The 25,874-nt window shown below is 43.9% G+C and overlaps 3 protein-coding genes across 5 annotated transcripts in view; 2 read left to right on the top strand and 1 right to left on the bottom strand.

Annotated features, from left to right (window-relative positions):
* Nucleotides 1-3,953, top strand: part of CCBE1 (collagen and calcium binding EGF domains 1) — a 94,614-nt gene extending 90,661 nt beyond the window's left edge. For both annotated transcript variants that reach the window (XM_034072942.1, XM_034072943.1), the window contains 4 exons: nucleotides 1,744-1,883; nucleotides 1,976-2,011; nucleotides 2,556-2,591; nucleotides 3,720-3,953. In XM_034072942.1, the coding sequence (XP_033928833.1) occupies nucleotides 1,744-1,883; nucleotides 1,976-2,011; nucleotides 2,556-2,591; nucleotides 3,720-3,953 (446 nt within the window). The remainder of the gene's footprint in view (nucleotides 1-1,743; nucleotides 1,884-1,975; nucleotides 2,012-2,555; nucleotides 2,592-3,719) is intronic.
* A 5,150-nt stretch (nucleotides 3,954-9,103) lies between these two features.
* On the top strand, nucleotides 9,104-10,088 carry MRPL17 (mitochondrial ribosomal protein L17). The gene is made up of 3 exons (XM_005152124.3): nucleotides 9,104-9,337; nucleotides 9,414-9,482; nucleotides 9,560-10,088. Exons 1-3 carry the CDS (start codon nucleotides 9,164-9,166, stop codon nucleotides 9,830-9,832), a joined length of 516 nt encoding a protein of 171 aa, XP_005152181.1. The 5' UTR covers nucleotides 9,104-9,163; the 3' UTR covers nucleotides 9,833-10,088.
* Nucleotides 10,089-12,722: 2,634 nt separating this feature from the next.
* On the bottom strand, nucleotides 12,723-25,840 carry ARHGEF39 (Rho guanine nucleotide exchange factor 39). 2 transcript variants are annotated; one of them, XM_034073152.1, is made up of 10 exons: nucleotides 25,818-25,840; nucleotides 23,304-23,488; nucleotides 22,625-22,719; nucleotides 22,093-22,213; nucleotides 20,335-20,453; nucleotides 18,678-18,748; nucleotides 17,742-17,870; nucleotides 14,279-14,508; nucleotides 13,306-13,394; nucleotides 12,725-13,100 (listed from the first exon to the last, which is right to left on the bottom strand). In XM_034073152.1, exons 2-10 carry the CDS (start codon nucleotides 23,448-23,450, stop codon nucleotides 13,085-13,087), a joined length of 1,017 nt encoding a protein of 338 aa, XP_033929043.1. In that variant the 5' UTR covers nucleotides 23,451-23,488; nucleotides 25,818-25,840; the 3' UTR covers nucleotides 12,725-13,084. The 2 variants fall into 2 exon arrangements, with proteins under 2 accessions (XP_030907487.2, XP_033929043.1); XM_031051627.2 differs by lacking the exon at nucleotides 25,818-25,840 and having other exon boundaries at nucleotides 12,723-13,100; nucleotides 22,625-22,698; nucleotides 23,304-23,499.
* Between the last annotated feature and the right edge of the window lie 34 nt (nucleotides 25,841-25,874).

Genomic DNA, 25,874 nt, shown 5'->3' with positions numbered 1-25,874 from the left:
TGGTCATTATGGTCAGCCTCTGCCAACTGTCGAACATAATCCATTGTGTCTTAGTCTCCATGTGTTTTTTGGCATGCAACCTGGGTTTGTCCTGTATGTGTTAAATTTCTCCCTCTCCCTGGGATATCTCACCTGTTTCAGTGTCATTTCCTGTATATCAAATCTGTCTTAAAACACTCTCCATTCCTTTTCAGGAATGCCTATTGCTTTAGCTCACTATCATTATTAAAACAGAAAATGTGCTTTCAGTTTGCAGGGGGTGGTGCCAGCTCTTCTATTTTAACTTGTCTGCTTTTGCAAGGATTCATTTGGTGTTTTTAGGTTGTATTCCAGATTCAAAGGAATCTGAAAAGAAACGTGAAACTCTACTCACACCTTCTTTGCTAAGCTATAGCTTGAAAAGTCATAAAAGCAGAGAACTCCTAAATCTCTGGCTTAAGACACCTTGCAACCAGCAACCAGTGATGCTAACAATTTTGCAAGCTCTGTTGAATGCACATCTATTTTTAGGATAGCGATGACTCCAAGGAATTTTAGCATTGTGCTGGCTTTCAGGAAGATCCTCCAGAGGAGTAGCAGATATTCATTACAAGGTTTTATTTACTTACAACTGAGCTGCGCACACACAAACACACACACACACATTTATTCCCACTTTTACACTCTTGCTTTGATTTTAGAGTCTTTCTCTCATTTTCTTGGAGGATGAGTATCTTCAGTCTTCACTATATCATAAGTGCAAGGACAATACGGTTAGAGATTCTGTCTCAGACTCTGAACTGTACAGTCCAATGTAGGCCTGACTCTGCAGGTCTTCCATCTGGTTCCCCTATGACTGAGCTCTCCAAGGTGCTGTAGACTGTTCTTTTCCACTTGAAAACCACTCCTGCTCACTTCCTGTCTGCCCTGCTGCCAGCAACGGTGCTGCTGGATCTCTAGAAGAAGTCTGAGGTTCAAAACTGAACTTGATTTTACTCCTTTTGAAAACCCTAACTATACGTATTCTGTCCTGCTGAACCCTTTCTACTCTCTGTCTTTCATTTTATATGTGCTTCACATGCCTTCAGTATGAAGAAAAGTGCTTTTCCTCTATTAAGCAGTTCAGCGAGTGATGCTTTAATGATCTTTATTTTGTGCAAATGTTGTTTCAGGTGCCAGATTTCCTTTTTTGCTTTTCATAGTATTTCTCTTGAGCTAAACATACGTTTTGTGGCTTATGTGCTTCCTGCAAATTAACATTCTCTGCTGAACCAGCAGAAGCTTAAAAGTATGTAAAACAGAATGGAATAACAGAGACTTTTTTGCCCCTAATACATGGGCAAAATACAAAAGAGAGAAGCAACAGAAGCAACCCACCACTGAAAAGGGCTTGCTTGCTTCTGTGCCAGTCATGCACAGTAAATGCCTTTGATTTAACATTCCTGTGAGTTTTATGAGACTTGTTCCTTTCTTTGTGTGAAAATAAGGCATTTCTGCTTTTCTTTTCATTCCCACTCTGTCCTTAACCACCTGGCAGTCTTGGCTTCCTTGTATATACAAGGTTTAATTGTTTTCTGAACATCTCTTGTAGCTACTGTGACAAGGAGTTATACAGTCTCAGCTGTGTTGGTTGTCTTGTTACGGATTTGGGTGTCTTAAGGCAACCGGTTCATTGGGTGGTTCAAAAAACGGTCAGTCCCCACTGTTTGCACTGATCAAGTGTCCTGAAGGCTTTTCCTAAGGAACCTTTGCTGTTGATTGCAGGGGCTCCAGGACCAAAAGGAAGTCAAGGAGTTCCTGGGTCACCTGGACCTCCCGGACAGCCAGGACCCCGTGGATCAATGGGGCCTATGGGCCCATCTCCAGATATATCACATATTAAGCAGGGCAGACGGGGCCCCGTGGTCAGTACTCTCATCTACCATTGCGGATTGCTCAACTGGTCTTAGCTGCACAGCTGCTGATGTCCCTGCAAACACTTTCTTTTCTTTTGCAGGGTCCACCAGGAGCCCCAGGGAGAGATGGCAGCAAGGTGAGGAGAGGTACTGTTTTTTATAATGTGGGCACATGTAAATGTGAAGTGCAGGTTTGCTAGAGAGACCCTCTGCACGATTGTAGTCACATCCTTTTACCATCTCATTTCCTTTATTAAGCTGCAAACATCCTGTTGTCTCATCTCTTCATGTCTTCCTTCTGCTATTTTGTATTTGCCATTCCTTAAGCCTGGGAAACAGCCCTGCCAGGTTCTGTGTCCAGCAGCTTCCTTTCCTCTCTGTGCTGCTTTTTTAGCTTTTCCATGAGGAAATGTTGATGCTTTACCCATTTCATTAGATTTATTAATTTCTCCAGTTAAAGGGTTTGCTTGTTACAGTCTAATATTAGAAGTGCCCAGCTCTGTTGCCACTAGAATTAGAAGCAATTTCCTTGCCTTCCTCCTTCACTTTCTTTTTCCGAGCAAGGGTACGATGATGATTCTAGATCTAGAGAGTATGTAAAGAAGCTGGCAGAGGCAAACTGTGATTTTTTTTTCATTTCCTTTTGTCACAACAAAGTAATTGAGGTGGTATTGATTACAGGGGGAGCGAGGTGCACCAGGACCAAAAGGGATACCTGTAAGTATTGCTCAGAGGAAGAATTTCTACAACAGAATGATGCTGACTACATACCACAAGTCAGCTGAAAGGAAAACAAATAAACCAACCAAACTCATGTCAAAACACAGTGAAAGATACTTCACACGCACAGAAAATATTATTGGAAAGAAAGTAATTACCTGTTTCATCCAAGTGTTTTTGCCTACACACCTCTTCCCTTCCTGGGTAGTCACTGAAGGCAATAAGTACACCTCTGCCCTACAACAGCAGTAGGACATCCTCAGAAGGCAGGAGCATGAGATCCCATGCAGAGTGCTAGTTAGTACAGTTCTGTCACTGCTCCTTATGGGAGTTAAAGCCCTGGAACCTTTTAAAATCCTGCCCCTCATCTCTCTCGAGGATTCGGGAAGCCATAGGCTTTGAGCAAGACATCAGGAAAAGGATGAATATTTACAATATCTTTTCAAGTTATATTGTTTAAAAATCTATTTATTATGTTTTCTCATTTATGGAATGGATTTTTAAGGGTGTGTCCAGCGGGATGTTCTCAGTATTAAACAGTGTATTTTACTGTGTGAAGCCATCTAAAAAGAGATGATGATTTTCTAAAATCAGATAAAACCAGATGGCTACTCTCTGCATTGTAATTGCCAATATATTTAGTAAGTGATGGACAGCAAGTGAGGTTACCATGTTGAAAAGACACTTTTCAAATACTAGCATTCTTGAGAAAATATTTAACCAGATAATAACTGTTGATTCATTAGTCATTCTAGGAGTGTAACTCCTATCAGTTTAATAAGAGGAACACAAGGAACCAAGATTTATCTCCTCTGTTCCCATGAGGAGAATCTTCATAATATGCTAAGATAATCTTAGGAAGCAGATATAGCAAAGGAACTGTTAAGTAACTGAAGGGCTGTGCCTCTTATAAATGTAAATTACCCTCTGTCTGCAAAAAACATTTGCCTTCTTTTGAAAACTGTTGCCAGAACCAGTTGATTCAAAACCAGAGCACTAACATCTGGGAATTGATATGAAGCAGTATTATACCAGGTTATCCCTGCAAGAGTAATTATATCAACCTATCTGAAAACTCTGAGGCCAAAGGGGGTTATTGTTTCTGACTGTGCCTTGTGACTGCAGGGCCCACCAGGTTCATTTGATTTCCTATTGCTGATGATGGCAGACATCAGAAATGACATCGCTGAGCTGCAAGAGAGAGTATTTGGACACAGGACTCATTCATCAACAGAAGAGTTTCCGTTACCTCAGGAATTTACAAACTATCATGACACAGTAGATTTTGGATCTGGAGAAGACTACAAACCAAGGGCAGCACCCAGAGACTCCAGGATACAGAAGGCAGCCCATCCTTAGCTATGCCTACTGAAAACATAGAGCCCCTTTAGAGTTCTTCAGTATAAAAATGCACTGACAATGTAAAATATATATATACTTATATATATATTATTTCCCAATTTTCTCTCTGCTTTTCCCCAACCATGCTGCCTGTACTGTAGCTTTCCAGATTCATGGTAGCCTCCTTGTAGTAATTCCATACTGTCAAGCCTGCACTGTGCATTGTACTAGATTGTCAAGAAAAACTTCTTAGTATATAATACAATTCAGGCATGCTCTAGGATTAACTAGACCACAGCATTTCATCTGCCTACCTTGCATTATATGTCCAAATGACCCAATACCCAAATTTTGCCAGGGACAGACATGTAGCTGAACACCATCCCTGAATGACATTAATAATGAAAACCTTGGTCCATGATGACTTTATACATGTAAATATATTGCATCACTGAACTCAAGTCTCCACCTACTGTCCCCAGGCTTAAGAAAGTGTCTCAGTAGAAGCCGATCCCTGTTTCACAGCATAGGCCATAGGCTTGCTGTAAGTGAGATACCTTCTTCTATTGCATTCCCACATGACAGAAAAAGGAAAAAAAAAAAAAAAAGGTGAGGCAGTGATACAAGGGCACTACTTCCTTATGGGGAAATTATTTGTCTTTGTGTTGCTAGACTATTGTTCAAAAAGAGTCAAAAAGATATGTTTGTCCGAAACTACCACTACTTTTCCCTTACCATTCACCTGCTGCTGAGTGTGAAGGCCAGTTCCCTTCCTCAACAGATTCATGCTGGAAACATTACACAAAGATGAGCAAGAGAATAGGGGATGTATAAAGCAAGAAAACCAATCGTAAGTGAGTCAAGTAGGCTTATTGGCAAGTACAAAACCAATCCCAGCCTTGCAGAAAGAGTTGGAGTGTAACTTCCTGTGGGTGCATGTCTTCCTTGGTGAAATGCTGAAGTCCAAGTGAAACAAGACCAGAGAGAGGCCTCATGTCTGCAAAGAGCTTCCATCTGTTCCCTTCCTCTGCTGTATCAGAGCAACCTAAACAGCATTCACAGAGCTGGAACACAAGGTTGCAGTGTATTTGGCTGGGTATATGAGGAGTATAAGTAGGTGCAAGAGTGCAAATGACAGAACATTTCAACTGGTACGAGGACGGCTAAGGTGAGGTACTGCACATGGGATCCCATATTTGTGAAGAGGGATAAGCGAGAGTGCCCTTTTTTTACACTGGAAAATTGGATGCGCAAGTTAGATCATACCTCATGGATGATGTATGTTACCATTTCTTTTGGATTATGACAGCTGCTGAGGACTTTGCCATGCTTAGAAGATAAAGGAGTATATTAAGCACAAAACTTCTATGTTGTATCTATGTAGCTGCTACTTTTACAGTATGTTTAGTGCTGGCTCACGTCCATGTTATAAATGAAAAACTTCTTATTTTGCCATGTTTTTCAGGGCTTGTCCTAACAGAATACATACATGTAAAAATACAAGGAGCCCTTTAAAGATAGCTTGTAAAGGTTTGGATTCCCTTCTGTATTTCCAGGCCAAAAGGCTGTTGGTGTAATCTCTATACCACCAGTACAAGTCACACTGTATAAACAGCTGGCTAACTAGATCTTACCTATCTTTCGTATATTATCTTAAGACAATGTGTTAATTCCTCTGACTCTTTCCCAACTTGTTGCTATCACTGTGCCACAAGCAAGGGCATTAGCTTTAAGACCCTTAATGTTCTGTATTCCTCTTCACATTACATGTATTTCAATATTTACGAAGCAGTGACGGAGTAACTGGGATAGCTTAGAAAAAGTGGTAGTGCTCTCTGTGGTCTTTTGGCTTCTCCTCTGGGAGGGCCTCTGCTAGCAGCTGCAGATCCAAGCAGTCTTGAGAACCACATAATAAAGATATCAGTAAGGCTTGGGGAAGGAACTTGTGGCCAAAAGAGAGATGGTCTTATATGCAGCAGGCTGAAAGAAACCTCTAAGACAGCATAAACTGAGGCATTTATTACTGATTTTCTTAATTTTACACAGGCAAACAGATAAAAATAACATAATTCATGAATATGCAATTTTAAGTAAATTAGTTAAATGTTAAATGTTACATTTGTAACTCCTACAAATAATGTAACTCTTGCATATGTTTACCACCACACCCCATCACCTGCTGGATAAGGTTGATTCCCACTATAGCACTGTTAGCTGCAGGGGTTTTTGACCATCAGATACTAAACAATGAGTTTGATGAATTGCTTCCTACACACCAATTAAATTCTGTTGATCCCTGATCACAAGAAGATGTGTCCTAAAAAAGGCACTTACTCTAGTTCTAAGCTCTGCTTTGTCAAATATAGACAAATACCAAATGAGAAGTTCCTACAGTCTGACCATCAGTTTCAGGGGTAGGTGACAGTTGCCCTGCTGAGCATTAAGTATGGAAGGGAAATTCTGAGACTGGGCCACAAAAGTAGATAAAATGCTTGCTTCACTGTAAGCACAGTGTAAGCAGAAAAGGCTGTCCTACAGACTGTTTAAACATAGAACATGGCACATGTTCACATGCCTTCCTGAATGGAAACCTCAGTAACTTCCCTTTCTGGAGTCTGCAGCATTGGTTTTCACAGTCTAGAGCTCCGTTTCCAACAGACGTGCTTACTCCATCAAAAAAGATGAAGGAAAGTGCCCCTTGGTTTTGCCCTTGTACTTCACGCTCCTCTTTCCAGACTCCTTCCTCCCAAGCTGTTGGCTGAGTCCCAGCAGCAAGGAGGAGACATGATGGTAGAGATTAAATCCACCCAAGAAGACATAGGAATTCCTCCAGCAGGGAGAGTCCCTCAGAGGAGAACTGGCTGGGAAGGTTCAGCCTTCTGTTTGCATGCAGCTAAGATCTTTGCATAGACCTCTCTCATTTTATTCCTCACTCACTCTATGATAACTTTCATAACATGCTGTACCAGAAACATTTAATTAAGATTTCTGGATAAAGACACACAGATAGAAAAGTGACATTTTCTTCAGTATACCCAAAGTTTCATAACGCCAGAGCAGGGGAATCATTTCCAGTCTTTAGTTACCTGGTAGCCAGGGAAGTAATTACCTTATAAATTATTTATTATTCTGTGGCTCCAAAAATAACAAACTCCCCCAAGAATCCAAAATCAGAATGTAGAAATACATATGCTCATGCCTACTTTCATTACTTGGCTCATGCACAACTTTGTTTCATATAAATACTATGTATAATTTTATTAGAAAGAAATACTATTTTGATGTTAAGACATCAAGTTATAAGCAGAAGAATAATAAAAGAGTTTGTTATTTTATTAATATTAGAAATATATTTAATGGAAACATTTGCAAGAGTGTATAGTGATGGGAAAATGCTGATTGTTGATGAGTTTAACAAAATTATAAAGCTTGGAAAATGTTTTCTTTCAACACTGTGTCAAATACATGCAGGATTAATCTTTCTTGCAATGTGGGGATACTGACACAGAATTCACAGGCTAAATCAGGAAAATGAGAGAATTGATTGTAAATGGAATTAAGGTAATGCCTGGAGTTATTGGTGGCATCACAGCTTGAGTAACCTTCTTCCTAGAAGTATTTCAGAGCTAATACACTAAGCCCCAGAGAAGCAAAAAAGATGGGGGTGGGGCGCAAGAATTTGTAAATGTCACTTAAAATCCATATGTTCGTTCCTATTACACATTCCAGTAACTATACTGTTCACTTTATTTATATATGAAATACTAAAATGTGTATAAAATGACTGTGATTTTATGCTGTATTCATAATAACAAAGATATTTTTTCTTACCCTGTTGGTAGCCGCTTTTGTTACAATCCCTCAAAACACAAGAAATGTTAGCTTGAGAAAACAAATAGCAGAAAAACTCCTTATGCTGCTCTTCAGCATTTTTCTTGGAGCTGAATTACATTGCCAGGAGTACTGAAACACAGAACCATGGACATATGAATAGCTTGGGTTGGTAAGGACCTTCAAAGCTCACCTAGTCCAACCCCCCAGCAATGAGCAAGAACATCTTCATCTAGATCAGGTTGCTCAGAACCACTTCCAGCCTGGCCCTGAATGTCTCCAGGGATGGGGCATCCACCACCTCTCTGGGCAACCTGTGCCAGTGTTTTACACCCTCTTTGCAGAGAATTCTTTCCTCACATCGACCTGAATCTCCCCTCTTCTAGCTTAAAACCATCACCCCTTGTCCTGCTGCTACAGGGCCTGTGAAAAAGTCTCTCCCCATCTTTCTTACAGGCCCCTTGTAAGAACTGAAAGGCCACAGTAACATCTTCCCGGAGTCTCCAGGCTGAACAAGCCTAGCTCTCTCAGCCTTCCCTCGCAGCAGAGGTGCTTCAGCCCTCTGATAATTTCTGTGGCCCTTCTCGGGACCCTCTCCCAACAGTTCCACGTCTTTCCTGTACCGAGGACTCCAGAGCTGGGCAGATGGGGTCTCACCAAAGCAGAGGGGCAGAATCGCCTCCCGTGACCTGCTGGCCATGCTGCTTTGGTGCAGCCGAAGATACAATCAGCCTTCTGGGCTGCAAGCGCACTTTGCCGCTCATACCAAATCTGTCGTTCACCAGTACAAGTCCTTCTCCACAAGGCTCTCAATCCCATTGCTCCCCAGCCTGTATCCATACTGGGGGTTTACCTTTTGCACTTGTTGAACCTCATGTGGACATGAGCTCTTGCATAACAGGGCTAGTTTGTGTAAATACGACAGGCACACACCTCCACAATTATGAGGCTGCTCCTGCACCCCAGGAGGGCTTCATGAGGCGGGACACAGCCTTACCTCATGCTGCCGGTATACACAGCTCCTGCGCAGCAGGGGATGCGATACAGGGGTCTGAAGCTCCTCTGGCATCCCACCACCGGTACTGGAGCGAAGGAGGGAACAAAACAAAGACCCCACGAGTGCAGTGCTCCGCACCCATCACAGCCGCGGTGCGGGACACCTCGGAGGCCGGCTGCCCTCCTTCCTCCCCTCAGGGCCCATCCTGCCCACCGGCACGGCCTGGTCGCGGGACCACCGCGTCCCCTCACGGACACCACCGGAGCCTGCGCTGCCGCTGAACTACAGCTCCCGTCATGCAGCGCGGCAGCGCGAGGGCTGCCGGGCGCTGCGTCCCACGGTGCCCCGCGGCGGACACTCGGGCCTGGGCCCGGCCGGGTGGGACTGTGCGGGCGGCGGGATGCGTCTGACGGTGCCGGCCGCCATCTCGCATGGCCGCGTGTTCCGGCCGCTGGGGCTGGGCCCGCGGTCACGGCTCGACCTGCTGCGGAACCTGGTGACGGCGCTGGTGCGGCACGAACGGATCGAGGCGCCCTGGGCGCGGGCCGACGAGATGAGGGGTTACGCCGAGAAGGTGAGCGGAGGGGACGGGACGGGGCAGGGGGAGGCGGCCCAGGGACCCTGACGGCGCTGGCTGCTCTCACCCACAGCTCATCGAGTACGCCAAGCTGGGGGACACCAACGAGCGGGCCATGCGCATGGCAGACTTCTGGCTGACGGTAGGTACCTGTGCCATCCCACATCCCTCCTCACCTCCTCCAGCCGCGGTGCTGGCGCTGAGTGTGCTGCTCCGCAGGAGAAGGACCTCATCCACAAGCTGTTCAAGGTGCTGGCACCCCGGTACCAGCCCCACGCCGGCAACTACACCCGCATGCTGCATATCCCCAACCGGGATAGCCTTGACCGTGCCAAAATGGCAGTCATTGAGCTCAAGGGAAACCCGCTTCCACCGCTCATCCGCCAGCGCCGCGACAGTGAGAAGACGCTGCTCAACCAGCTCCTGAAGGGCTACAGGGAGGACATGCAGCAAGCAGCAGCCCCACAGGCCCCCGGGGGCACCCCGGTGTAGGCAGTCCCCTCTGCCCCTGGGTGCACAGTGACGGGGCTTGGCATCAGCGACCCATATACCAACCAGCCTGTTGCCGTCCTGGAGTGTATGGAGGCAGGATGTCCTGAAGGCTGATTACTACCCTTGAGTTGCCATGGTGGAAGCACGAGGTACTTGCTTCTTCATGTGGTGTGAATAGGTTGTTGGCAAGAGAAGGAAATCAAGCTGGGAGCCCTAGTGGCTGATACACTCTCTGTAAATAAACTGTTCAAAAGTGGGTTTGCTTCTATTTGGGTTATATTCCTGTGCACATGAGTTGGTAACTCTGCAGAAAGCACTCCAAGAAACTACACACAAAAACCACCAAACACAAAAGAAACCCCACACCACTAAAAATGTTGGGTTCCTTCCTCGTTGAGTTTCACAAGACAAATGTGCAATCCTGTGTAGTAAGGTAGCTATATGAAAAAACAAAAACCATCAGGACACTTGTTTTACACAGTACCATTTCTGTTCTAATGAATTCCAGTGAAAAGTTACTAGGTGTGTGGTACCATTTAAGCAGAAAAACATGGTTAAAACTAGTAGAAGTGACACTGAAAGACCTCAGTCTTTATGTTTCTAATGACCTTGAAGTTGCCCACCTTGCAATTGTTCAAACAGATGTTCTATGACTCGAGGAAAGATGAGCTGAACTTTGACTGTTGCAGAGCTTCCACATTATTCAAATCATAGAATAGTTTGGGTTGGAAGAGACCTTAAAGATCACCTGATTCCAGCACCCCCCTGCCATGGGCAGGGACACCTTCCACTAGACAAGGTTGCTTCAAGCCCTGTCCAACCTGGCCTTGAAAACTGTCAGGGATGGGGCAGCCACAGCTTCTCTGTGCAACCTGTGCCAGTGTCTCACCACTCTCATGGTAAAGAACTGTTACCTCATATCTAATGTAAATCTCCCCTCTGTCAGGTTAAAGCCATTCCCTCTTGTCCTGTCACTACATACCCTTCTAAAAAGCCCATTTCCAGATTTGTAGACCCCCTTTAGGTGCTGGAAGGCTGCTTAGACCCTTCTCCAGGCTGAACAAACCCAACTCTCTTAGCCTGATTCACAGGAGAGGTGCTTCAGCTGTTGGAGCACCTCTGTGGCCTCCCCTAGACAGACTTGCTCCAACAGCTCAACATCCATCTTGTGCTGGGGGCCCCAGGGCTGGACACAGGACTGCAAGTGAGGTCTCATAAGAGCAGATTAGAGGGGTAGGATCACTTCCTTCGACCTGCTGGCCATGCTGCTTTTGATACAGCCTTGGATATGGTTGGTTTCTGAGCTGCTAGCAAGCACAAGCTGGCTCATACTGAGTTTCTCATTGTCCAGCACTCCCAAGTCCTTCTCCTCAAGGGCTGCTCTCAATCCATTCTTCACCCAGACTGTATTTCTGCTTGGGATTGCCCCAATCCTGATGCAGGACCTTGTACTTGGCCTTGTTGAACTTCATGAGGGTGGCATTGGCCACCTTTCCAGCCTGTCAGGGTCCCTCTGGATGGCATCCATTCCCTCCAGCATGTCAACTGCACCACACAGCTTGGTGTCATCAGCAAACCAGCTGAGGAGGCATTAATCTCACCATCCATGTTGTAGACAAGAGTGTTAAACAGTGTCATGGTTTAAACCAAATATTCACAGTAATCTCACTCACTACCCCCTTGCTCCCCCAACTCCCAGAGAGTTAGGAAGGAGAATCCAAAGAATGTAGCCCCCACGGGTTGAGATAAGAACGGTTTAATTGCTAAGGCACAACACAAATCACTACTGCTACTACTACTACAAATAATAATGATGAAGCCAATAACAAGTGAACAGAATACAACACCCCACCAGCCACCGACCCATAACACTCCACCCTGCCCGGCCGAGCACTGCGTGCTCCCTCCTCCATTTCCCTCCAGAGCTCCACCCCTCCAGCTCCCTCTCCCTGTTGCATCCTGGGTATCACGTGCTATGGTATGGAATACCTCATTGGCTAGCCTGGGTCAGGTGTCCTGTCTCTCCTTCCTCGCAGCCTCCCCTCCTCCCCGGCAGAGAACGTGCTCAGAAAAGGCCTTGAACAAAAACACCCTCAGAACATGCTCACTATCAAGCAACTGTTCCCAGCCCAGAAGTCAAAACACAGCACTGCACCAGCTACAAGAAGGAATAAAAATGACTGCTACTGCTCAACCCATGACAAACAGGATCGGTCACAACACCAACCCCAATTCTGTGTTGAGGCTTTAACAAAATACTCAAGAATACCTTATGTATATTTCTTCCTTAAACTGGTTTTTCATTCTCATAAGCTGAATCCTATCTAGCACATTACCAGCTATTGAAGACCCAGAGTACTGACTGTAGCCTCCTGCTGATTTTCTGCCTGCCTCAGAAGTAGAGGTGCTGCTTGAGCCTTTCATTTTAGCATTTCAAGGCTACTGCATACCAGGGAGGACAAATGCAAGTGCTGTTTCATCTGCATAATTTGTCAGAATTCAGATTAGAAGTGTGAATGCTGTTTGATAAACCTAACAGTGACCTACCAGCTTATTTCAGATAGTTCAGCAGATTGACTTTTCTCTGAGACTGATGAGAATCTGAGAGGTAGGATTTTAACCACTGAGTTATCTTCCCTTTATCTGCCTACTTTCTTAGAGGAGGAGAGACAATAACTGTGAAACTGTTTTGGCAGAAAACTTAAGGGTGTGAATGTTGAAAATATGTCAAGGGAGGAAGATGACTGTGGCCCTCTAGTACTAGCTGAAAATACAGTGTTAAGCTCATGTTACCAGTTTCCAAAACATCCCTTTTGATCAAAGGACCCAGTAGCAAGAGCAGGTAGAAATATATGTAGACAAATAAAGTGAAAACATTGATTTAGAAACACAGATGGATAAAAATATTTAATGAGGGAAAGCAAATCAGACTTTCTCACACTCGTCCTTAAATTAATAATGTAAGAGGGGTGGGGAAAAAAGCATAGAAAAGCTAGAAACTTGTAAGCTAAATTGGGGAAAAGTCATGATATAGATTTTTTATATACAAATCCTCAGTGTGCACACCTATTTTTTGCAGTATCTGTGTTAAGATTAGGACAGCTGACAAAGCATTCATTCAGTCTTACAAGCACAGTGGTAGTCCCTATAAGTGCATTCTCTTATTATATATCTTTGAACATTTGGTAAGTTTGTGTAGGTTTCTACAAAGAGAGGCGACTGTCCTGTAAGTCTGTCTTCTACTCAAGTGAGTCAGGCTTTCAGCTGCCTGTAGAGGAAGAACAAAGGGGAAGTTCACTGTTCATACATGAAATCTGTTCCCAGTATTCCCTTGTATCCTAGCTGCCAGAACCAGGTCTTCTCTGTCAGCCTCATAACCATGTAATATGTGCAAATACAAAAGTCCATATGACCATTTTTATGTTCCACCCCCTTCCCTCAGCCCCTTTCTCCTTTGGAAAATAGAGCCCTACCTGACTGCAGCTGCAAGACTCTGATACCAGTCATTAATATCTTGCTGGTCACTGGACATCAACAACAGTGTCTTGTGTGGAAAGGAAAGCTGAAAGGCAAACAGAATCTGATGTCACCCTGTGTCATCCCTTACCAAAGCAGCAGCTCTGATAAAAACAGAGCTATCAGCACTGAATTCAAGTCAGCCCCTCAACCCCCATCTTCTTTCCCAGATAGAATTTAGCATTGGTACTGGGAGAGGCCAGACACTGCACAGTACAGAGCCACTGCCAGCAGTGTGCATTCCTTGCAGCCACAGGCAACAGCTGATTTTGACTTAACAGGGTGTTAGGAAATGGGCATATAGTTCTTACCAGCTGTTTATCCAGTTTTCTGTCGTATTCCGAGCTGCCCCTAGGGGTCCTTCCAATACCACCATGTACAGATCACAGTCTGCCTGCTGTCTTCCTTGGCATAGCTCACAAGGAATAACAACAGCCCCCAGATACTGTAACCCAGGAGGACCTGATCTGGAAACTCTTATCCAAGGCATCAGTTCCAGTCAAAGACCCCTGCAGTTCTCGGAGTTGGATGCAGAAGCAGTATCTGTTGAGCTAATACCCACATCTTTCTGCATTCTCTTCAGAGTCAAGGTAAAGCTACATACTCATTGTAATGTTGACTGAGGGGCTGTCTCCCCAAAATGTGGCTCTGATGAGGGCACCTCAGAGTCTTATCAGACCTCCTCATCTCACCTAAGTGAAGTAACCAGCAATCTGTACCTCAGAGTGCTCAGGAGGGCCTATGCTGTGAAGGGAAAAAGACCTACATCACACAAGAGAGAAGAGCTGCCCTAACCCAGACTAGTTCATTGCATTTACCGTTGTCACCATCCTCTTCATCTCAGTGCTGCTGCTGCTGAAACAGCTAGAGACCTACTTTGCATGCCTAACTCCATTAATTTTTCTGCCAGGCAGAAGCAGGAATACTTACACTGAGAAGCCCTCCCTGGCTCTGCGTGTGGCCAAACACCTTCTCCACTACGCATTGGTGAAGCGGATAGACAGCCTGGCATGCCAGTTTGTTTGAATTCAGTGGGTGCAGTGGGTGACAGGGCTTTGTTGAAATGAAGATATCAGAAAAGAGGAAGAACATCCTGCGCTTTAGTTCTTCTCCCTTCGAAGGCACCACCAAAAGCCAGCCTTCCCGGATATACCAGCGCCCTAGGCATGTGAGGGAAATAAAAACAGAAAACAGTTGTCAGAAAAAAAGGCAAAAAAACTGATGTAATGAGACAAACAAGAATACAACGAGCTACCGTTGTAGGTTACCAGGTTCTACAACAATTCCAGCCACTAGAAGGCGCTGAGTATTAACTATGGCAACTGACAACACCCATGCGGAAGCAGTTATCAGCCCAAAACTTTTAGTATAGGAGGAGCAGACGGAAATTATGTCTGTGGTTATTAAGAGGAATTATGATAAGCAAGCCTGTGTAAAGAGACCAGAACTAAAACATAGTTTGAAATGGTATGCATGCCTTTAAATTAACATAAGCCATAAATTAACATAAACCATCTTACAAGAGTCATCTACCCATGGAATGATTTGCCTTAAAACAGAGGCAAAGAAATTGACAGGGGAAAAAATCGAAACAGTTTGATAAACCTACATGTAAGCAGCAATTCTGTAAGATACAAAAATGGCATCTACAGAACATGGAATAATTAAAGCAGTGCCTCTAGTGAGGAGGATTATTGTACAAGACAGCCATCAACTTAAGGGAATTATAAAGACACCTGCCAGTAAGATTATTTATAAAAATCTTTAGCCATAATAATAAGGTATTGCCATCTGGCCTAGTCTGGAAAACACCTGACAGGGAATTTCAGCCATTGTTTTCTGGGCCTCACCTTCTGGCTGAGCTAAGAAGTACCTTTAGAAAACAACACAATTTTGTTTCAGTTATGGATTTTGTCTCAGTATGCTACAGCCCCAGGACACAGAGGCAAGTGAATTCCTGCTTAGCTTACTCCACAGGAACCAATCCTCTTTTATGAATGAGAAACTGAGAAAGGTGAGGTGGATGAATCAGGCCAAGTTTAAAAAAAAAAATGGAAGGAAGGTGTTAGCAGCATAGTGCTGGACTAGGAACTGTTTCCTTCAGCCTAAGTTATAAGACTCCCTGGCAAACAGTCTGAGCTGGTCTGTGTTGGAAGTCGTGGGATACAAATTCATGTTTAGAAATCCCAGGGGCACACAGTTTAAGAAATTCTTGTGAAAGGAGGGAAAGGAAATATCCCTCTGGAAGCTAGGGATAACAACAGTGTGCTATGTTAAGGAAGCAGTTCTGGCTAAGACTATGTTTGCCCTGTATGTGGAAGGCATTGAGGAAAGCAGGGTCTCTTTTCACTAGGAGCAGTAAGTCTCAGAGGGACAGCGAAATGGGAGACACCTAACTCCAAAGCTACTCCTTTTATCTGAATCTATAGCATTGTTTTCTCACCTCTTCTGTCCTAGTAACAGGATGAAATGTTAACAGTTGGTAAAAGCTAGCTTGCTTCTTGAAAGCTGGGCCAAAACTACCAAGCCCCAGCTGCCTCTTACTTTTCTGCTTCTTACATCCAATAACACCTATTTTACCCCAGCTAATGGAAAATACAGCCATCACAATTCTCTGTCCCATATAATGTAAAGGTGTCTATAGACCCTCAATACTTGCCTTACTACACATCTCACAATATTCAGAGACAAAGAAAAATGTGGACTTTCAAATGATGGCCAAAGCTTTCAAATGATGGCCATCTCTGGTCTAGCTATACTGTTACGGGGTTGGGTATTTTGTTATGGGGTTATCTTATTAGTTCTGTCATTCAGGATAACTGATGCACCTTTTTACTTAAGCACTACCCCAATTTGCACAGGCACCCACACATGCTCATGCTCAGTATAACCTCACAGCACACCTGTGTTAGCTCGCTTTCAGCTAACATCACCAAAAGAATTCCAAGAAGCACAAGAAAAAGAATTTTAAATTAATCTGCCCATTGACTAAGCACCTTTGAGAATAATAACCTCTGATAAATATCCTCTTATTCTACCCATGCTGGTTTGGCTGGGATAGAGTTAATTTTCTTCAAGCAAATAGCAGCTGTCTTGGATTTATGCTGAAAACAGCATTTACAATACAGCCATGTTTTGGTTATTGCTGGGTAAGCACTGCTCAGTATGAAGGTTTTGTTCTGCTCCTCACCCCACCCCACCAGTGAGCAGGATGAGGGTGAACAAAGAGTTGGAAGGGGACACAGCCAGGACAGCTGACCCCAGCTGACCCAAGAGACATTCCATACCTAATGGTGTCATGCTCAGCATAAAGAGCTAGGGAAAGGAGAAGAAAGTGAGGATATTTGAGTGATGGAATTTTGTCTTCCCAAGTAACCACTATAAATGAAGGATCCCTGCTTTCCTGGGGATGGCTGAACACCTGCCTGCTGATGGGAAGTGGTGAATGAATTCCTCATTTTGCTTTACTTGTGCATCTGGCTTTTGCTTTATCTGTTGAACTACTTTTATCTCAATCCATATATTTTCTTACTTTCACCTTTCTGGTTGTCTCACCCATCCCACTAGTGGATGTCTTCATGCAGAAATCCACATGTATGAATTACAGCCACATTCACAAATACCTGGAGGTGTGCCTTAGAGACCTTTACACACAGTGACTTTAACACTCTTTCTAGAAGACCTCTGCAATAGCAGTGTTTCCTGAGAGAACTGGCAAAGCACCAAGTCACCATTTCATAATTGCCCAGGCTGGGTACATTTCTCACAATATTTCACACGTAGCTTGGAGTGTGCTCTGGGCATGAAGAGCACCCAGTTGCACAAGAGGTCATAAAGAAACTTTTTAACCAATTAGATATCACTTTATATATCTCAGCTATTAACACAAACAATCTGACTTTAAGCAAAGTTTAACCCTGTAGATACAAGAAGATTCTTCATGTGAAGAGTGTGAACAGAAGTCTATGAGGCTTGTACCTTAAGGTAAAAACCACCAAAGTCCTTGGGCTCTTGGCACTTATGAATCTATGGCTCATGCTGTGGAGTAGGGACACAACCACTTCTTACACTCTTCAAAAATCATTTAATGTGTGTTTTTCCTTCTCCCCCAGGACTTACACTCCTGACCTCCCTAGAGTCCAATTACAAACTTTCTAACTATATATTATCAGCACCCCCTATCTCAATGTCAGGCAATTAAGCTGCTGCTTATCCTTACTCAAAAATTGTTAACTTTAAAAAAAGTTCTTGAATTATTAGTTATATTCCTTCATCCCCTATCTATGGAATTTGGGCAAAAGGGTAAAATTGGTTAATATGAGTTGAGTCAGACACGAAGGAAAGCATATCTCTACTTTGGCAGCATTAAAACAGAGCTGTCAGTAAGGCCCACCTGGAGTCAGAATCTGTATCTTCCGTCCTTTCAGCAGTTTCTGAATGCGAAGTAGCTGCAATGAGTTCTCTCTCTTATGAATGATGTCTTGTACCCACTGAGATACCTCAGAAACAGATTTCACAGCCTCTGAAATTATAGCAGCATATTCTGAGGTTATCACAAGTGAGTACATATTACTGCTTATCTATCTTGCTGTGAAAAGATAAAATGAAATTAAGAAGCAAATGTTGTAAACCAAGTATCAACAATAAATTTATTCAGTAATTTCAGCAAGAGAATTGGACTAGATGACCTCCAGAGGCCTCTCTCCCACTACAATTCTGCAGTTCTAAAAAAACCTAACATTTATTTGATGATGAAACATTAGACAGATGAATAATTTCCTGAATTTGAAAGCAGAAAGAGGAAAAATGTCCATAAGTAGTGTTAACTGCTAGTAAATACAGCATGAAGGTCACGAACTGTTACAGAAAATCGAGGCCATGCCCAAGATTCACAAAGTGGTTGGAGTTGGAAGGAAGCTTTAAAAATCATCTAGTCCAAATGCCCTGTGATGGGCAGAAGCATTTCTCACTACACCAGGTTGCTCACAGCCCCATCCTAGCTGACTTTGAACACTTCCAGTAATTGGACATCCACAGGGTCCCAAGGCAATCTGCTCCTGTGTCTCACCACCCTCACTGTTAAAAAAAGAGCTGCCATTTCTCTGACCTAACACATAGGCCACTTAACACAGTCAGGTACACTACACTTTTATTCCCAATGTGTTCTCAGGGACACCTTGATTAAAATGGAAAAGGGAAACAGTAACTCATTAGAATCCCAGAGAGAGGAAGATTTTTCTTCCTGTGGAAGTAGACAGAAGATGAGAAGTATTATTAGCAAGGAGGGTAACAAAGATCCAAGTGCCAGTATCTACAGGTAGAATCATACTTTCAAGTTTCTGGTACTCAGGGCTGTCTGGGTTGGTGTTCTCCAACAAGTCTCTGAGGAAGTGCTTGTACCTGAGAGAGAAAGCAGGTTTATATCACCTAAAGACACCAGTATCAGCAGCATCTCCTATTAGTGACAGAATGATGCACAACCCTCCACCAGGAGATGGAGTACACACCTCTAAGCCTAACGAGCCAATGTCTGGTCACAATACTTCAACTACATTCATTTCATCTTCAAAGTTATCAACTAAATTAACCCAAGTATTTTATACATTTGCAGTGTTAGGCATTTCCTGGGAATCTGATAAAAGCAACCTCACTTATTATTGAAGTTCATGAGACTTTCTTAGAATTCACATAAAAATGCCTTCAATAACTGTCAATTTTCCCTTTGAACTATTTTTTTTAAGGTCTGAATAGTAGCATTCATACCATGATTCCTGCCCACGGAAGAATATAAAGGCATTTCTATAAGAACTAGGAGCTGCCTTTTTCTTTTTTTCCTCTCCAGAAAGCATCAGATCTCTGCAAATGCTTTCTCTCAATAAAAGTCAAGTTATTTTCAGTCTGAACTGACAGAAGAAATATCACATTGAATAGATTCATAAACTGGCAGAACTCATATGACCTGCAGTATATGTAACAGGGTTTCAAAAACACTTGAACACAAGAGTTGATTAATGAAAAAATTAGACCGTCTGTTAAAAAGCCGTAATTTTTCCAAAGAGTTGGACAGCAAAAAACATTATGCTATTTTACAAATTAAAGGAAGGTTCCAAAGAATTACAGGAAAAGCGAAAGGCAGCATTTGTATCTGCCAAGCTGATTAAAAAGGTTGCGTAAAGCTACTTGAAGGACTGTTGTACGCTCACTCCTAATTATTTTCAAAGAAATGAGGCTCTCAGCCTCTCAAATTTGCTTTAGTGCAGCTAAGGCCATGCTTAAGCACAGCTACTTGATTTATAGTAGCAGCAGCTGGGTTGCCAGGAAACTACCTTTGCTCTGTACAACTCATACTCTCACCAAGAAAGAGTTGTTCTTGAATGCATGCAACACTGCCCTTGTGCAGGCAGCTTGCCTCTTCAAAGAGGAAATGATGCCTCAAGGGGAGGAATATAACAATCAAGGCTGGGTCTGTTCAGGCTCAGATAACTGCAATAGGTACCAAATTTGAGGAAAGCATATGGTCCTGAAAACCAGGGAAGGGAAAAAAGCTTCCTTGTTTAGCTCATTAATCTTATCCCTCTACAAAACTAACAATTTACAAGGGAGAAGTCACAAGTTTCAGGTCAGCAACCCACACAAAAGCAGAGTGAGAGCACTACTTCTGCAGCACTTCAGAAGCTTGCCTTTGTTCAGGGCCTAATACAGTAGCTTACCAAGATTATAGAAAGCCTCCATTTCATTTCTACCCAAGAGCTAGATGAATGGCTTTGGAGCCAGCACTTAACACAGCTACCTCTCTGAGTCATCTCCCGTCCATGTATACTGACTCCACTTTACAGGCATGTCTTCAGGTCTGTTTTATTGCTGTCTATATGCTCAGATTTTGAGACACATTAAGCAACTTCACCTCTCATAGCAACCAATACACTGTTAAGTTCCCTTTTCCTTCCTTATACTAACACCTTGAAGATTCAGAATTGTTTACTTACTGGTGTAGCCTCTGCAGGGGCAAAGAAAGCAGATCCTCTAGCCTCCTCCCTTGAAACTGAGGTCGAGCCTCTTGGAGTTTCTTAAAACGTCGGAATGACTTATTTTTCCTCAATTGCTCCTGTGTGTGGCATAAAAGGGATATAGCTTTCAGACTACAAAGAGAATTACATGCTCTAGTCTGCACCAGAGCTTGGAACCGTTAGAGTTTAGAAATCCAGTACAAGACAGAAGCACCAACAACTTATTCTGTGGCCATGGGCAAGCCATACCCTTCCCCTGGCTACCATTTCCAGTGGGTAGTTGAAGTGATATCCCCTTTTCATATATGCATGTTCAGCAGTAACAGTCATTTTTCTCCTTCTTGGTAGCTGGTGCAGTGCTGTGTTTTGACTTTCGGGCTGAGAACGGTTGCTGATAGCAAGTATGTTTTGAGTTACTGCTCAAATGTTTGGTTTTGTCCAAGGCTTTTTCTGAGCTCATGCTCTACCAGGGAGGAGGGGAAGCAGGGAGAAAGGAGAGATAGAACACCTGACCTAGGCTAGCCAAAGAGGTATTCCATACCATAGCACGTCATGCTTGGGGAGGTAAGTGGAAGTTGGCTGGAAGTGGGGGGAGTTAGCTCTCTTCCGGGTTGGGCTCGTTTCAGCAGGTGGTATCGTATTCTCTCTCCTTGTTTATTTCCTCTATCATTGTTTTTATTAGTGGTAGCAGTAGTGATTTGTGTTATAACTTGATTACTGGATTGGTTTTTATCTCAACCCGTGGGAGTTACATTCCTTTGGTTCTCCTCCCCATCCCTCCGGGAGTGAGGAGGTGGGGGGAAAAGGGGTGTGTGGTACTGCGGGAGACTGAGGTGGGGTTTTTAAACCACGCAAGCTGTGCAGACTTAGTTTTAAACCACGCATGTATGCCAAATCATGGCAGTATAAACCTGCTGTATTTGCTGAGAATGCACAGCTAGTATACTCAGGAAATGGAAATAAAGAAAAAGAGAAGGTTGACTCAGATAGGAAAACAAGGAGTATGCCTGTGGTTCTGCCATTCCTTTCAAGACAAAGCAGTCTTTGCTCCCCATCACCTAAAGACAAGTATCCAAAATGGCCTTTTCGCTTGAGAAATCAAAAGTGGGAATTTACGCAAACGGACAGAAGGGAAACATCCCAGTACATACTGCAGCTAGGAACAATCACAGACAAAAACTGTAAATCGGGTTTTTTAAATTCCAGATATCGCTGTCAGGACTTTGAAATAAAAATACATCCTTCTGAAATCTCTTGAATGACAGGTTGTGTTTGGAAAGGTAAGTGGGAAGGAATTTCTTTTTCTTCTACCACAGAAAAAAATTTGAAGGAAAAGAAAATCCCACTTTAGGATACAGCTAATGGTAGTGGGAAAGACTAGAAGACCTGATAACTCTCCAGAAAGAGACCACTCTCCTGTAGTGTTCCCACTGCAAACTCTCCAGCTTTGCCAGCCAAGGAGAAGTGAGGGTAAATACAGAATTCTGAGAAAGGTGGGCTCAGTATTTGCACACACATAGGTTCATAGACATCTAAAAAAAGGTTCAAAAATTTTAACTTCTAAATCAGGAGAGTTTTCACCATTTTATTATGGAAGAAAGACTGAGAAAATAGCAACAGCCCAGAAAAAGAAAAGAAAGCTGCTCACTCCAGAAACAGAAGAAAAAGCAAAGGATGTATGTAGCTGTTTAATGGACAGAGGGAAGAAACTACATGAAGAATAAAGAAGATATTTACCTTCAAGGTTTTATTTGCCTGCTCCAAATTCTCAGTGTAGTGGCCATAAAGCTCCAGATTCTGACAGAAATTTTCCAGTCCTGATCCCAGATTCCCTCTCTCCAGGTGAAGTGCCAGAACACTGCACAAGGAGGAATGAGAACCCATGAGGGGTACATTACTGATGGCATTTTCACAGCTCCCTCTAGTTCACTTCTGTTCTGACCTTTCTTTGTCAGCCTCCACCTTGGTTTATGTGCCAAATGCATGCTTGGTGGTCACAGAGTAAGCTACAAAAAACATCACTTAAAAATAACACAGAGCAGAGTTACTGGGTTTAAACCCTTATCCAGAGAGCAACTGGACATCCAGATACGTGGATACAGACCAGCAGCTTCCTGGGTACACCTCCAAGTGCCATGAAGGCTAGCAGTGCTATAAGTGAATGCCCTGTTTTACAAGGTGGTAGCTTTATTTCTTAAAATCTTCCTTTCTTATCAATATAGGGTCCTCCCCATATAATTACAGGAATCATATCAGTGTGTTCACTTACTGGCTGGCCGAACATATGGATTCCAGGGGTCCAAATATGGTTTCCAACACAGCAGGTTTCAGCGTCCCCTTGGCCTTTAAAATTGTCACAAAAAACTAAGTATGGAAAAAGAAAGAATTTCAAACAGGTAGAATTCACAGGTCCCTCAAAAGTTACTCATGGTAAGTAACTTATGGCAGAAGCAAAAAGCTGCAGCCTGCACACTCTCTAGCTCCAAAGGAAATTGTGAATCCTACCTAAGATCTCTATCATCAGATGTAATCCTTCTTAGTAAGTTTGACCATAACTGTAAACATGTGGAACAGTACTATAGCACTAATAAGAGTCTATTTCAGTATTCCTAGGTGTATCCGCATTTCACCATGTTGCTCATTATCAGTCTTTGTCTTGTCTGTGCACCTGCATTTCATACACCTCAGGCATCTTAAGATGAGTCTCCTGTACAGTCAAAACTTAAAGATTTGTCTGTGTACAGACCAAAGACATAGGGCCAGTACCCTGAGCTCTGGATATAACAGAGGAGGTAAAAGAGAAACAACAAAAAAAAACCTTTTAGCCCCATGTTGTCCCATGCAGTAGAAATGTCCCAATGTCTTGCTCTTGACCTTTCCCATGACAACACAAATAAGTACATGCTGCCTGAAGGTACCCAAGTATCAAAAAGGACTAAAATACTTACTGTGACCACCAAATCCAGCTGCTCAAGGTATCTGTGTTCGGTTTCCAGCAGCTCCTTGGCTGTTCGGCTGCGCTTCCTCTCCCAGCGAGCCCTCTGCTCTTCCACAGTGTTTGTTCCAGCCATAAACAGCAGGGACGAGTCACTCATAACAACCTCAGGGCTGATATACAGAAAGGTAACTGACCCTGAAGAGCCAAGAGAGATAGACACACAACTAAAAAATAACTTATGGTGCAGGGTAGGATTCTGAGCTGCAAACTCTACACTTTATTATGAAAGAAGGGAAGTTAATTGTGAGCAACCGTTATTGACAGTTTCCTTCTGCATTCCTACCCACAGGTAGATCAACCAGGGGAGCAGTGTAAGAAAGACCAAACCATGAAAGTAAAAACAGTACATCTGTGAATAATTCTCAGCCACGCAATCCCACTCACAAACCACTGCTTCCTGTGCTTTGCTCCATTATTTGTGCAAAACTCTCTGTAAGCCCAAGGAAGTCAGTGGGTAGAAGAGGTACTGTGGGTAGGAGCAGAAAGCAGCCATAAGATTTGTCTTGGGGAGGAAAGAGAAAGAAAGAGCACATTCTTGCTTTTTTTCCCCATGGAGGTTTCCAAGAAACAAGTGTTTGCATTGACATTTTCTAACAGTATTTTGTGGTTTGAGACGAGAGAAACTCAGTAACTGCTGTGAATCACACTATCCACTTAGTGACCAGTTTCACTGCTGCTTTCTCTTCTGCAAGAGCATCATGTTTTGTTACAGAGAAAAACACTCCCTGTTTTACTGCCCTCCCTCAGAGAAAGACGCATGTGTTAGCTCAGTTAAATATTGCTCTGCCTTCTGATCAAAAGGCAGCGCAGGCTGTTGCACACTTGCCATGGCATGGAGCCTGGAGTTTCTCTGAAAGCTGAACTACCTCCACAAAAGTTCATCCCTGTGTGGATGAGATATACCAATACATGAAGATGTGTCACCCTAGGGAAGGAAATCTGTCAAATACAGCCTTCCAGAAGCGTTTCATACCTAAACTAATGTCTGAAACAAAAGTTTCACATCAAATTGATATCAAAACTTGTTTAATAAGTTAGCAGAAGTCTGAATAGCAAGGGGCATGGGCATCATTTTATAGCAGCAGAAGATTCTCTAGAGGTTTATGCTCAGATTCATTCAGGCAACAATCACAGGCATAGCTAAGGCCATGTCTTGGTCAAACAGGGTAGACCCAGAACCTCTGCAGGGAATACCAGGCCAGAGCTTAGTGACAGTGTGCAGAAGTACTCACCAGCAATAAATTAAAACGCTACCACTCACAGAGCACCTTTAGCCAGGGTAGGATGCAGCCATTATTTTCATTTTGCGGCCAAATTTCTTTTAACAAACAATAATTTAAATAAATAAACACACACATATATATAAACAAATACACCAGGTTTGACTGTCTCCTGCTCACATAAGGAAGTGCAAACACTTCCACTATTCTAAAATGTATTACATTTAGTCTGAACCCATGGGTAGATTAGAAAATACTACAGGGACAGCAGCATTTCAGCCTGCTTCCCCATTCTCAGACTTGGAATAGAAACCACTGAATGCTTCCTATACAATTAATTACCCTATGATGCCCCATTAGCAATATTCCCTATACTTGGAGCACTGTGTACAGTTCTGGTGTCCCCAACACAAGAAGGACTTGGAGCAAGTCCAGAGGAAGTCATGAGGATGATCAGGGACTGGAGCACCTCCTGTATGAAGACAGGCTGAGAAAGTTGGGGCTGTTCAGGCTGGAGAAGAGAAGGCTGCATGGAGACCTCATAGCAGCCTTCCAGTATCTGAAGGGGGCCTACAGGGATGCTGGGGAGGGACTATTCATTAGGGACTGTAGTGATAGGACAAGGGGTAACGGGTTGAAACTTAAACAGCAGAGGTTTAGATTGGATATAAGGAAGAAGTTCTTTACTGTGAGGGTGCTGAGACGCTGGCACAGGCTGCCCAGAGAAGCTGTGGCTGCCCCATCCCTGGCAGTGTTCAAGGCCAGGTTGGACACAGGGGCTTGGAGCAACCTGCTCCAGTGGAAGGTGTCCCTGCCCGTGACAGGGGGTTGGGACTGGATGAGCTTTGAGGTGCCTTCCAAACCAAACCATTCTAGGATTCTATTTCTGGTATTAAACCCAGAATTTTAATGCCTTCCAAACCTCCTCTTTTATTACTGCAGCACAGCCACTCGTGGTGTGTTGGAAGCATCACCCACCCCCTGGGGCAGCTCCACAGCCCACCTCTGGGGCCGGCGACCACGCGGGAGAGGCCGCGGGGCCATCCTCCCCCTTTCCTGCCTGCTTTAAGCCTGCTCGCCCCTGCCCCAGAGCCGCCTTCCCCCGAGGGTGCCCCTCACCACTGCGCCGGGGCGGCCTCTGCACTGAGGGTGCCCCCGGCCCCGAGGCAGGCCCTCCCGGAGGAGCGGACGAGGCCCACAACGGGACCCACCGTCACCACCACCTCAACCCAGCCGCCCGTTACCTGCAGGTCGCAGCCGCCGCCGCCCCGCGTTCAAATGGCGGCTCCGCCCCGCAGGGC

The sequence above is a fragment of the Melopsittacus undulatus genome, chromosome Z, assembly GCF_012275295.1.
Source record: "Melopsittacus undulatus isolate bMelUnd1 chromosome Z, bMelUnd1.mat.Z, whole genome shotgun sequence".
Classification (NCBI taxonomy): Eukaryota; Metazoa; Chordata; class Aves; order Psittaciformes; family Psittaculidae; genus Melopsittacus; species Melopsittacus undulatus.
The sequence above is the reverse complement of the archived record's forward strand: the minus strand, read 5'-3'. Positions and strand labels throughout refer to the sequence as shown.